Here is a 15,046-nt window from a genome sequence, read left to right on the forward strand (position 1 = left end):
TGCATAAGCTGATTCGCCCCATCAAGGCAGTGCCCTTTGCATCAGTTCTAAATTAGTTTAAAAGTGATGTATCAATATCTGCTATTTGAGCATCTTAAATACTAAACTATTAGCTGTCCTTAAAGGGGTAGGAGCAATGGGAGAGCTAACATTAAAGGAGAAACCAGCTCCATATACTATATATATATATATACACACATTCAGTGGTAATGCCGCTCATGCTTTATAATGGTATACAGTTCTTAGACGCTGCCAGAGGCATAATTTGTAGTAGATGCTCAATCAATCAATTCAGATTCACCAGATCCAGATATATACTAAGAAATAACAAACCTCCACTGGAGAGTAAAACAAGTGTAATATCGGTGTATATTTATTCATAAATGAATAGCACTAGGTGTTTTGGACCTCATGGGTCATTCATTTGGTGCAGTTTACAGAACACTCAGTAAATGATGCCTTTATAGGCCATAAACCCCCACCCAACACCACATCGTGTGACACAATTACCAGCTACATCTATTGGCCAGGTAATCCTTTTGCAGTAGCAACAATTTAGCAAGAATACTAGAGAAGTCTATCCAAAAAAATCACCAACATTTCTAGTAAAATACATTGCATTTTATTGTATGCAGAGTTTTCAAAATTCTTTTCTATAATCTAAATGTTTTCAGTCAATTAATACAATGTCCGTAGAGTATCAAAGTGTAACCAGATGGTTCTAAGTTATAAGAAACACTTTAAACTACAAGATTTATTCATTCCCATAGGTTCTACAGTTTTAAGCAGTTCAATCTGCTTGGCTTCCTGTCTAAGTACGGTAGTATGTTTTTCCTTTCACCCTCTCTCTTAGGCTTGTTGTAGGACCATCCATCTGTGTTTTTCATTAAAAAAATGCCTGCCAACTGGTATATGAGTTTCTTTTTTCTTTGGATCGAAAGAGGCAACGGATCTTTTATTTTCTCTAATTCTTACTGCTCATGCAGTTTGGCCTATGTATAATTTACCACATGGGCACTTTAAAGCATACACAACAAAATCAGTATTACAGGTGTAATATTGTTTCATAAAGATTTTTTTTTTTCTTTTATGTGGGTGTGTGCAGGGCCGGAACTAGGGGTAGGCAGAAGAGGCAGCTGCCTAGGGCACAACGATTGGGGGGGCACCAGACAGAAGCATCTCCTACCTACCCCTAGCCTGCAATCCATTTCATGTTGTTTCGCATCTCCAACCCCCCACGCGCTGAAATGCGCATGTGCGCCAAAACACCCGGGAACGTTGTGTGATCCGGGTGCAGGGGAGAGGTGGCCGGCCGGGTTGTCTAGGGCGCCCGGTCGGCTCGGCCCACCCCCTAGGCGTGTGATATGATTACCCCCCATAACAGAATTGCAATTGCTGCAATTCAGGCATGCAAAGGTCCCCCTTTTAGGCCTAGAAGGAACCTTGTTTTATTATCAGGTCTAATCAGTTTTGCCCTAGAGAATTAGCAATATTCCTGCCTCTTTTGTAAAAAAATAAGGGAGGCTTTTTAAATAGTTTACCAAATCTAAAATCCTGTCCCAATAAGGACCAGTGTTTTAATACATTCAATTTTTTTACTCAAGGGGCCATACACATACTCTTGTCAGTGCTTCTTTTATTAAATTCATTCAACAATGTATCCCTTGATTATATACATTATATTTATCTTGTTACTGTATATAGGGTTTTGAAGTATCAGCTTTTGTTCAACAGCATTCAAAATCTTTTGCATAACTTGGGAGCTGTTAATTAATTAATTAATTAATTATTAAACCTAAAGTAATTCTTATTCTGGACCAATGCAATCAAATCTAAGAGAAAATAGACCTTAACATGGAATATATTGTCCTAAAATAGCATTTATTCAATGTATTGCATTCCTTCCTCATGTAGAATGAAGGTGCACACTGACTGGACCTCATTACTACACAAAATACAATTATGTTTCACAATATCCAAGTTAGACAGTCTTTTTAAAAATAATTTGTATCTTTTAAACATTGGGGTAATTTTTGTAGAATTTCGTGTAAATAGGTATCCACATATTGAGATAAAGATTATAACACTGATCCCATACCCAAGACTATCAGCGCTCTGTGGGTCAATGTTTCTTTTATGTAATTTAGGTAATAAATAATAATCCTGGGATGTGGGGTTATTAGAAACTCCTTAGTGTTACTGGTAATAATACCTGTCTCAAAAGTATACAGGATATCTAGCAAATAATGCTAATACATTCTTTACAGATTGAAGTCTATATCTGGTTCCTTCTATGAATACATATGGACACTACTGCAATGGACAGAATGCAACTAGATGGTATGAAACATGTTATTGACTAATTTTATGTTTAATGACACTTGTAAATATTGCAGTTATTCACTATATGTATACTTATATTGTTTTCCAGATAGACCATTTGGTAATTTCCATTGTTAACTTTGTATTTTTAATTAGTTTAACTGGCCTCTAGAAACAGTGACCTGTGACAGTGCAACACCATGTGACCTGTGCTGTGATAAACTTCAGTCACACTTTACTGCTGAGCTGCAAGTTTGATTGATGTCACTGTCTTCCCTTTTCCCCTAGTAGCCAATCAGCAGAACAAAGGGAAGGCAACAAGGTAGCAGCTCCCAGTAGATATCAAAATAGCATTTAATAGTAAGAAATCCAAGTCTGTCTTGGGACTCCTACAGTTACATGCGAGTAGGAGAAACAATAAGTTGCCTGAAAGCAGTTCTAAGGTTGGCTCTTCCTGAAAGCTCAGACTCAGGCACAATGCACTTAGGCTTGTTGTAGGACCATCCATCTGTGTTTTTCATTAAAAAAATGCCTGCCAACTGGTATATGAGTTTCTTTTTTCTTTGGATCGAAAGAGGCAACGGATCTTTTATTTTCTCTAATTCTTACTGCTCATGCAGTTTGGCCTATGTATAATTTACCACATGGGCACTTTAAAGCATACACAACAAAATCAGTATTACAGGTGTAATATTGTTTCATAAAGATTTTTTTTTTTCTTTTATGTGGGTGTGTGCAGGGCCGGAACTAGGGGTAGGCAGAAGAGGCAGCTGCCTAGGGCACAACGATTGGGGGGGCACCAGACAGAAGCATCTCCTACCTACCCCTAGCCTGCAATCCATTTCATGTTGTTTCGCATCTCCAACCCCCCACGCGCTGAAATGCGCATGTGCGCCAAAACACCCGGGAACGTTGTGTGATCCGGGTGCAGGGGAGAGGTGGCCGGCCGGGTTGTCTAGGGCGCCCGGTCGGCTCGGCCCACCCCCTAGGCGTGTGATATGATTACCCCCCATAACAGAATTGCAATTGCTGCAATTCAGGCATGCAAAGGTCCCCCTTTTAGGCCTAGAAGGAACCTTGTTTTATTATCAGGTCTAATCAGTTTTGCCCTAGAGAATTAGCAATATTCCTGCCTCTTTTGTAAAAAAATAAGGGAGGCTTTTTAAATAGTTTACCAAATCTAAAATCCTGTCCCAATAAGGACCGGTGTTTTAATACATTCAATTTTTTTACTCAAGGGGCCATACACATACTCTTGTCAGTGCTTCTTTTATTAAATTCATTCAACAATGTATCCCTTGATTATATACATTATATTTATCTTGTTACTGTATATAGGGTTTTGAAGTATCAGCTTTTGTTCAACAGCATTCAAAATCTTTTGCATAACTTGGGAGCTGTTAATTAATTAATTAATTAATTATTAAACCTAAAGTAATTCTTATTCTGGACCAATGCAATCAAATCTAAGAGAAAATAGACCTTAACATGGAATATATTGTCCTAAAATAGCATTTATTCAATGTATTGCATTCCTTCCTCATGTAGAATGAAGGTGCACACTGACTGGACCTCATTACTACACAAAATACAATTATGTTTCACAATATCCAAGTTAGACAGTCTTTTTAAAAATAATTTGTATCTTTTAAACATTGGGGTAATTTTTGTAGAATTTCGTGTAAATAGGTATCCACATATTGAGATAAAGATTATAACACTGATCCCATACCCAAGACTATCAGCGCTCTGTGGGTCAATGTTTCTTTTATGTAATTTAGGTAATAAATAATAATCCTGGGATGTGGGGTTATTAGAAACTCCTTAGTGTTACTGGTAATAATACCTGTCTCAAAAGTATACAGGATATCTAGCAAATAATGCTAATACATTCTTTACAGATTGAAGTCTATATCTGGTTCCTTCTATGAATACATATGGACACTACTGCAATGGACAGAATGCAACTAGATGGTATGAAACATGTTATTGACTAATTTTATGTTTAATGACACTTGTAAATATTGCAGTTATTCACTATATGTATACTTATATTGTTTTCCAGATAGACCATTTGGTAATTTCCATTGTTAACTTTGTATTTTTAATTAGTTTAACTGGCCTCTAGAAACAGTGACCTGTGACAGTGCAACACCATGTGACCTGTGCTGTGATAAACTTCAGTCACACTTTACTGCTGAGCTGCAAGTTTGATTGATGTCACTGTCTTCCCTTTTCCCCTAGTAGCCAATCAGCAGAACAAAGGGAAGGCAACAAGGTAGCAGCTCCCAGTAGATATCAAAATAGCATTTAATAGTAAGAAATCCAAGTCTGTCTTGGGACTCCTACAGTTACATGCGAGTAGGAGAAACAATAAGTTGCCTGAAAGCAGTTCTAAGGTTGGCTCTTCCTGAAAGCTCAGACTCAGGCACAATGCACTGAGATGGCTGCCTACACACCAATATTACAACTAAAAAAAAATACATTTGTTGGTTTAAGAATACAATTTTAAATGGTAGAGTGAATGATTTGCTATGTAAACAGTGTAATTTAGAAATAAAAAGTACACCATAAAAAAGATTCATAGGAGGGTACAAACAGATAGTAAGTATATGCATAAAGTTATATATATATATACATATAGGTCATATATATGTATATATATATTCACATTTCTCCTTGTAGATTGTAAGCTCTTTTTGGCAGGGCCCTCCTCACCTCTTGTATCGGTTACTGATTGCTTTATATATTACTCTGTATGTCCAATGTATGAAACCCACTTATTGTACAGCGCTGCGGAATATGTTGGCGCTTTTTAAATAAATGTTTATAATAATAATTAAGTATAAACATAAACAATGCAAATGGTTCAAACCAGAGTTCCAGAAAACCTAATAATAGCACAAGAGAACAAACTCTGCATTCAAACCTACTGGCATCCTGGTATACAAAGTAAAGATCCAGAATACCTCACTTTCTGAAATAATTTAAGCAAATTGCCACCTCAGATATTCAAACTCACTTTCTCTATTCCCTGTACACTGATCTCAAATCACCTGACACACACGAATAAAAATGGTGGATGTGGCTTTGCATCTATTCAAAACCATACTAGGAGATAATATATTACCCAAAGCACATCCTTTTCTGAAGACAAAATGGCATCCAATTTCTCATCTGTACAAAGTATAGGAAAATGTTTCTTAATTATTTCTACCAAAGTAACCCCACAACATTCACCCTTCTGTTGGTTTCATGTATCACCTCTTTGTAGTGTTACAATGTGCTATTGTGATTGGATTAGTGGAGGAGTTTAAATCCCATACTAGTCAGTTCAACTGAAGAAGCTGCTTAGATAAGTAGTGAAATGTCTTCAATGATTACTTAGCAAGACCAGCTGCTCTAGATTTACGTATACAAGATATACCATGACCTGGATGCATGAAAATCTTTATAGTCATTCTATTATATGACACCCCCAAGTACAATAAGAGGGATTCCAAAGGGACAGTTTCTTCATAAAAGGAGAATATTATTAGATGATAATAAATATTTGGAAGCCTCCAATGAACTGATTGATAAGTTTACAAATAGGGCTTATAAAAACATGTTGGAGCAGATCATGAATAAGGTAATGTTAAAATCAAGGGATATATTGTTGAAGGGAAGACAACTGAGAAGATCTCATTTATAGCAGAGTATGCCCCCCTGAGTAAAAAATTGAACATATTGTTATGAAACATTTGTCCTTGTTGGTACAGGATTTTACATTTGGTAAACTATTTAAAGATCCTACCTTATTTTCTTACAAAAGAGGCAGAAATATTACTAAGTCACTTGTAAGGGCAGAACTAAATAGACCTAATAATAAAACAAGGTTCCTTGCTAGGCCTAAAAGGGGGGCCTTTGCATGCCTGAATTGCAACAATTGCACATAAAGGACATAAAACCTTTATGAAACAATATTACATCTGTAATTCTGATTATTCCCTGTATGCTTTAAAGTGCCCATGTGTTAAATTACATGTAGGTCAAACTGCACGAGCTGTAAGAATCAGAACTGGGGAACATAAAAGATCTGTTACCTCTTTTGCTGAAAAGAAAAACAAAACTCACACACCAGTTGGCAGACACTTTTTAATGAAAAACATTAACAACAAGTTAACTAGCCTAATAGAGGGGGTGAAATTAATAACATACTATTTAGACATGAAACCAAGTGGATTGAAATTTTTAACACTGTAGAACCAATCGGAATGAATCGTGGAGTTTAAAATGTTTCTTATAACTAAGTGTTTGATACAATGTTACAAAACTTAAACTTGTACTTTTTTACAGACTGAGGCCACTCTGTGGTTACACTGAAAACAAATTAGCCACATTAAGTTGCATAAAAATATCATTAATTAAAGAAATGTTAACATGCACTTACTACACCTCTAGTTCTATAATTGCCCAGGGCGGTGCTGCCTTACTACTGCCTCATGTTCCCAATTTCACACAGCTGTGTGACGCAGGAGAACCCACGAGTTATTGCCTCCTCCTACCAGACAGTAGCTCCATTGTTCCCACATACCCTGTGTTAATTGCTGCAGAGCAAGTGCACCAAAAGATTATTTAAAATATTTATAGTTCAATTTGTACAAGTGCAACTGTGTTAATTTTCATTTTTCTTTAGCCCTAGAGATTATGCCTGGCCAAAAAGACATCTAAGACCATCTAAGAACCATCTGTATTGCTTCAGATTTAGTCTCCAGTCCCTCTTGTCCCTGGTTCCCATCTATGTAAAAAAGATACCAGTAAAAATGTCTTCGATCTTATTTGTAATATGAGTAATCAAGTCATCTCACAAATTTCATTTTGCCAAGATACTTCTTGTTATTCAGTTTTTCCATTTCCTTTAAATAGCTCCTTTAAATATCTCCAACAGCATTAAAATGCAAGATAAAATGCAAATTTAGTTTTTAAAGGGGGATGAGTGTTGCAGATTTAACAATGATACATAGGTTATGAATTTTATGACCTGTGAAAGAAAAACATTGAAATGAGAGGAGACATTTTCTTACCACTTGAATTAAAAGAAGATAGTATTTTTTGTTATACAGAAATCACTAAAAGGTGGTAATGTAAGAAAACTATTACTACAAAAAGTGGCATTTTGGATAAATGTTTATGGGCTAAACTTCATAGGAGATCAGATCTTTTTATATCAGTCCCATTATATCTTTTAGGATGCATACTGCTGATCCAACAACAAACTACATCTTTTACTGTCCTTCATACAGATTGTCATGTTCTGCCCTAAAGGATTTATTGATATAATAAAAGTGAATCTTCACAAGGGTAAGGTTATAGTAATGATAATATTGGGCATATAGAATTGTGTTAATTTTGCTTTTGTTTAACAGGGGCAATGCTTAAATATATCTCTTAGTAGCAACTCTAAGGGGCTGATTTACTTACCCACGAACGGGTCGAATGGAGTCCGATTGCGTTTTTTTCGTAATGATCGGTATTTTGCGATTTTTTCGTATGTTTTGCGATTTTTTCGGATTCTTTACGAATTTTTCGTTACCAATACGATTTTTGCGTAAAAACGCGAGTTTTCCTATCCATTACGAAAGTTGCGTAAAAAGTTGCGCATTTTTCGTAGCGTTAAAACTTACGCGAAAAGTTGTGCATTTTTCCAATTTGGGTCGGATTCGTGGGTTAGTAAATCAGCCCCTTAGTAGACTTTTTTAGTTTCTAGCAGCTGGTCAACTCCAGAATGTGCATTAGATCGGGTGCTGGCACAAAAGGTGCTTTTGGCAGCTGGTCAATGGCACACCTGTTTTACCTGGCTTCACTTATCTGTAACTCTTGAATATTTAGCAACTGTTCTTTTTTAAAGTTTCTGCAGCAAAGTAATGCCTCAACTAAGTTGTACCCTCTTCCACACCTATTTTTTCTTTAAAACTTCATGTGGATGCACTACACAGGCTTTTGCCTGGAGCAACTGCAAGGTCCAATAACCCACATTGGGCATTTATAAGAACTCATACATGTGCATGCACATTTCTTATGATGTCCTTTCACAATAGGAAAACTGGGACAGTTCTCAAATGAGGGCAAGTGTGGGACCCATTTTGGTAATCAGATTATGTTTTTTGTCGTTAACTCTTTCATTTACCAGTTCTGAATCTGGTCAAGACTGCCATGCAGTGGTCCTCCAATACATGCAATCTGCTGACGTCTCTTCCAATTCTTTAGTTCTTCAGTCAGACTTTTACCCATCAAAGTATCAATTTCATCAATTATCTGTGACATTTTGCGAAGTGCTTCCTATAGACAATAAAAGGATCCAGTTTAAAAAATAAATAAATAAATATATATATATGTAAAATGAATACTTTTCAAGCGTAGTTTATATTCTGTGTAAATAACTCAAAAAATATAATACAAATACTTTATATTAAAAGAGTTTATTACTGGATTGTCACCATGTAAACAATTTTACAACAACAACTAGAAACTAGAAAAGGAAGTTTGAGAACAAACTTCAGTTTGGTTTGAAAAACGTGAAGTTGCTGAATGAAATTTGATTGGCTCCACCCAGTTTGTCCAACCTTGGATCACAGTTATATAGTAAAAACCACTGCGCAAAGTTTGGGTACCCTTGTTTTAATGGGGTCTAAGCAATTGGCAGCAATTTAAATTTCCCCACTGAAAGTCAATGAGTGACATCTGATTGGAGGTTGATGGCTCTGCCCACTTTTTCTAACCTGGAACTGCAGTTACCCAGTGACCAACTCTGCAGTTTAGGTACCCTAGGATTAATAGTTTAAATTTAGTTAGTTGAAATTTAAACCAATAAAAGTCAAAAGGTGAATTGTGATTGGTGGTTGTGTCCCCTTTTTCTAACCTTGAGTCGAAGTCAACCAGTGACAAACTGCAAAGTTTGGGCACCCGGGCATAAATAGTGTAAGAATGACAGCATTTTAAATTTAAACCAATGAAATTCAATGGATAAAATATGATTAGATGTTAGTGGCCCAACCCACTTTTCCTATTTTTGAACTGCAGTCCCCCAGTGACCCACTCAAAGTTTGAGGACTCAACAATTGTGGGACTGACAGCATTTTACATTTCACCATTGAAAGTAAATAGGTAAACTGTGATTGGCTGTTGGTGGCTCCACCAACTTTTCCTAATTTTGAACCGCAAATATCCAGTGACTAACTTTGCAATGTTTAACAACCCTGGAATTAATACTTAAATAATGGCATTAGTTTAAATATAAACCAATGAAATTTAATGGGGTGGAAAAAGGATTGGCTGTTGGTGGCCCCACCCACCCACAGTGACAAACTGTGAAAAATTTGGGGACACTGGCATTAAACATGTGAGAATGGCAGCAGTTAAAATTTCCCCACTGAAATCAATTAAAGATATATGATGGCTGTTGGTGGCTCTGCCCACTTTTTCTAACCTTGAATTCGTAGTCACCCAGTGACCGACTGTGACTTAGCAACATTACATGGAATATTGGCATCTTTTAAAGCAGTGTTCACATGCGCAGGCATGTGCACGTGATCATGCGTGCATCCCCGTGTGCCCCCTTGTGCATGCGTCAACTTAGATGTGCACCACGTCAAAACAGACACATGCTGCATCAAGATAGACGCATGTACTGAAGACCCAGAAAGGCACAGGTGTAAGAGGAAGTAGGGAACAACACAGAGTGCGTCTGGCAGTGCCCCCCTCAAGGCGTGCCCATTGAATGTGCCCCTGAGCAGGATTTTCTGGGTAAGAATCATGAAAACATTTTACCAAACATGCTGCATGAACATTACTAGTTGGTTCAACAATAGCCCGAACCACAAATTCATCTGAACCATGTACCTTGATTGGATTAGGAGGAACAGGAGTGAAAAACAGGATGAATCCGAAAATTCTTTGGCAGCTTCTATTTCAAAGTTACAGGACCAATGGGGGGGGCGCATGCGCGCAGCTTTTAAGATGGCCACTCCGTCTTAGGGCTCCGCACCACTCCGGTGCAAAATAGATATTTTCCCCCAGCATCAGCCTTAGCGGCTGTCTTAAACAAGGGAAGGCCATACCTTTAACCTTCCGGCCAGGACATTGCACCTACCCGCCTACTTGGGGACCCGCGTCAGAGAGCAATCGGCGGGGAAGGCGCGTCTGGGGAACTGCGCAGCTGCGGCCTACATCCGCCGGGGAGACCACCGGCCGTACAAAGAGTACAGGTACCGGGGGGCTGCGGGAAACGCGCTACATATTGCCCGGCAACAGTAAAGCAGGCCCGGGAAGGGGTGACTAGCTGCACGCACGGACCCCATCCTAAATAAGCCTACATAAGCCTAAAACTCCTCTCTATCGTGCTATAATAGTAAATAACAAGATTGGGATACCATATGCTGGGTTAATCAACCATCTGAACACCAGTATATATAAATAACAAAGCAATAAAAATCAGGAATCTCTTTCACCAGGCCTACCCTAATTCTGGAAGCTAAATCCTCCTTATCAGTCACAATAGTGAAGGAGACACTACTTATAAGGTGACAAAGAGACTCCCACTGTTCCCTATCTACTGAGATATAACCGTAACAAAATGGGCAAATGGGGAAAATCTCGTGCTTCACAACCCTCTATTTCTAAGCATTCTACCTCACGTAAACATATAGAGGAATATATGCATAAAGCACCAGATCCTCCAGAATCTCAACATTCAGACTCAAACATGGAAAATAGCATTCCAATACCAGACGCGGAAACTACACCACAGACTGACCCACTGCTACATTCCAAAGAAGCTGACTTGTTGACCCGATTTAAGCACATGCTGCGCACAGAGCTTGAAGCAACATCTGCAAAAATAACTAAAACTCTCACTAAAGAGATCCGGGAACTGGGTCAACGTACAGACTTACTGGAGCAAAAAATGGACGATGCTATTACAGTCATAGACGGCCATGAGTCAGATATACTGGCTATGAAACGACAAATTACAGATCTACAAGAAAAACTGGAGGACCAGGAAAACAGATCAAGAAGAGATAACATCCGGATAAGGGGTCTTCCAGAAACTTATAAGAACTTAGACAGAGATATCCCCGCGTTGCTTTCTTTACTTGCTCCACACCTGCCTCCCGACAGATTGGAACTGGACCGAGTCCATAGGTCCCTTGGCAAACCAGCAAACAACACCCAACCCCGAGATATAATTGCAAAATTTCACCACTTCCAAACGAAAGAAACTATAATGAAGGCGGCCAGAGAGACAGACCCCTTACAATTTGAGGGTCACCCCATCCAGATATTTCTGGACTTGGCACCTCAAACTATCCAGCGCAGACGCACATTCAAACCAGCTTTGACTATTCTCCAATCTCACAATATTAAATACCGCTGGTCATTTCCCCTACGACTAAACTTCACCCACTCTGGCAAGCAATACTCGCCGTCCACAGTAGGAGATACTATGGAAATTATACAACGCCTTAGACTCGGAACCCCAACTTCCCAATCTCCTCCAGCGTCACAAAGCCCCTCTCAAGCAGTGTCCTTATCTCCACTATGGGCTAAAACCCAGCGCACCCCACGAGGCAAAGAGAAGCCCAAAGATCTCTCTCAAAGCGAACATTCTAAAGCAGTGCTGTCCAACTGGCGGCCCGCGGGCCGCATGCGGCCCGCGACCCCCCTCTGTGTGGCCCCCCACCTGTCTGGCTGCTTTGATGGCTTACCTTTGAGTAAGCATTAAAGGAACAGTAACACCAAAAAATGAAAGAGCTTTAAAGTAATAAAAATATAATGCACTGTTGCCCTGCACTGGTAAAACTGGTGTGTTTGCTACAGTAACACTACTATAATTTATATAATAAGCTGCTGTGTAGCCACGGGGGCAGCCATTCAAGCTGGAAAAAAGGAGAAAAGGCACAGGTTACATAGCAGATAACAGATAAGTTCTGTAGAATACAATAGTGTTTTATCTGTTATCTGCTAAGTGCCTGTGCCTTTTCTCCTTTGAATGGCTGCCTCCATAGCTACGTAGCAGCTTATCTATATAAATTATAGAAGACTTTCTGAAGTAAACGCACAACTTTTACCAGTGCAGGGCAGCAGCACATTATATTTTAGTTACTTTTATTCACTTTTTTTTTTTGGTGTTACTGTTCCTTTAAATGGTATCAGTACTGAGATTAACTGCCCCCCCTGCATGGTTCTCACCTCAGATTCAGGCTGTAATCCCCCTGTATTGTTTAAAAATGTAATCCCCTGTGTTTTTCACACCTTTTAATCCCTGCGTTGTTCTACCCCTGCAGTGTTCACACCTCAGGCTCAGGCTGTAATCACTCCCATTGTTCACTTCTTCACACCTCAGACATAGGTACTGTAGGCAGAGTATGGCACATACAGCCAGCATAGGGCAGGTAGAGTATGGCACATACAGCCAGCATAGGGAAGGTAGAGTATGGCACATACAGCCAGCATAGGGAAGGTAGAGTATGGCACACACAGGCAGCATAGGTCAGGGAGGGTATGGCACACACAGGCAGGGTAGGACAGGCAGAGTATGGCACACACAGACAGCATAGGACAGGCAGAGTGCTGCCTGTGTGTGCCATACTCTGCCTGCCCAATGCTGCCTGTGGGAGGTGAACCTGGCAGGGGTTTGTTGTTAGCAGTTGGAAATAGCCATTAAATGGTCCCAAAGGTGTGTAATTATGTACTGGGGGTTGCTCTGCTATCCACAGGGGAGGAGGAGGCATATGGAATTTAAGGGTATATCTTAATATGACATAATTCTTTCACATATGAATGATGGTTGATATCCCCACAGTAAGGACCAAGCATTTGGGATTTTGCTGTGCTACCTCCATTGTGATAAAATAGGTGTGGTTTGAGGTGGGTGTGGTTTCAAAAATGGGAGTGGTCAAAAGGGCTTCCATTAGCGGCCCTCCACCATGTATGCTAGAGAAATTCCGGCCCTCGGCACCGTAGAAGTTGGACAGCACTGTTCTAAAGCATGACTTTCCCAAATTCAACCACCTAAGGGAAAATGTAACCTATGATATACTATATGTTAACGTTAGCACCGGAGTGAATGCATAGTTGTCCCCTGTATGAACAATAGCATAAATTGCTAATCCTATCTGTTTTAGATATTCTAAAAAGAACACACAAGTTAGTTTAAAAATAGGCCAATAGGCCAGATTTGTTGTTTAATATGTTGACTGATGTAACCACTTGTTTTTTTAGTTCTATGATATGGTGCCTCCTCCTCTACCTCCAATCCAGCTTTAGTGGAACTTCAACCCCTAACCAGCTGGGAGAGAACCCTATTATAATCCTGTCAAAGAGCTCAACCAACCGTGAGTTTTTAATCAAATGATGACATCCCCACAATTGAAAATTATCTCTCACAATTAGTGATGAGCGAATCTGTTCCGTTTCGATTCGCCGAAAAATTCGCAAATCTTTCAAAAGATCCGCGAAACGGCGAAAATGTTGTGCGACAAAAAAAAATTGTCGCCCGCGGCTATTATTTTGTCGTGTGGCTATTGTTTCGTCGTCCGCGGCTATTGTTTTGTCGTGCGCCTATTATTTTGTCGCCCACGGCTATTGTTTTGTCGGCCGTGGCTATTCTTTTTTGATGCCGGCGACAATTTTTGGACGTGCGGCAAATTTTTCCGCGCCTAAATTTTTCATCCATTTCGCGAAACAATCCGCCAATGACGAAACGCGAAAATTCGCAGTGAATCCATGCCTGGCGAAACTTTTCGCCCATCACTACTCACAATGTGCAGGGCTTTAACTCCCCTAACAAGAGGACAAAGGCATTTAAATATTACCATACAACCCATGCCGATATCCTCTTACAGGAAACACACTTTTCAATTACATCTTGCCCAAAATTTTTGTCATCTTACTTTTCCACATTCTACACAGCAAATGGGTCAAACAAAACGAAAGGGGTCACCATAGCCTTACGAAACGGTCTCCCATTAGCAGTGAATAGGGAAATCAAAGATCCAGAAGGGAGATATCTAATTTTGATAGGAGACCTCCAAGACCAACGTATAACATTAGTAAACTACTACAGCCCTAACGCAGGCCAAACAACATTCCTAATTGATTTACTACACCTGGTACAACAACAGAAGGAGGGGGTTTTATTAATGGCAGGAGACTCAAACATAAGTATAGACCCAGGAATGGATAGATCAAACCCCCTGATATCATCCCAAAGACCACCTCCCTCTACAAACCGAGGGCTCCACGACCTCAAAAAAACATTGGCAAACCTACAACTTGTAGATATCTTGAGAGAATTACACCCTAGGCAAAAAGACTATACTTTTTACTCAAACCCCCATTCTAGCTACTCTCGAATAGATCATATATGTGTCCCGCAAATCCTCCTAACAAAGGCAGTCTCCTCTAAAATACATACCACACCATGGTCAGACCACTCCCCACTATCATTAGTCCTGAATGATATATACGACAAACCATCGACACGAAAATGGAGGCTAAATGATACATTTTTAAAGCTCCCACAGATCCAGCAAGAGATTCAAATCCATCTAAACCAATACTTTAGTGAAAATGAACATAGCGTCCAGTCGTACATTACTCTATGGGAAGCACATAAAGTGGTCATGAGAGGACACATTATTAATACAATAGCACACAAAATTAAACAAACAAACCAACAAAC

General features: G+C 39.3%; 1 protein-coding gene across 3 annotated transcripts in view; it reads right to left on the bottom strand.

Moving 5' to 3' along the window:
* The window catches only part of stat4 (signal transducer and activator of transcription 4), a 284,828-nt gene that overhangs the window by 140,041 nt on the left and 129,741 nt on the right, over positions 1–15,046 (bottom strand). For all 3 annotated transcript variants that reach the window (XM_031893222.1, XM_031893223.1, XM_031893221.1), the window contains exon 8: positions 8,492–8,643. In XM_031893222.1, the coding sequence (XP_031749082.1) occupies positions 8,492–8,643 (152 nt within the window). The remainder of the gene's footprint in view (positions 1–8,491; positions 8,644–15,046) is intronic.

This window comes from Xenopus tropicalis, chromosome 9 (genome assembly GCF_000004195.4).
Source record: "Xenopus tropicalis strain Nigerian chromosome 9, UCB_Xtro_10.0, whole genome shotgun sequence".
NCBI classification, from domain to species: Eukaryota; Metazoa; Chordata; class Amphibia; order Anura; family Pipidae; genus Xenopus; species Xenopus tropicalis.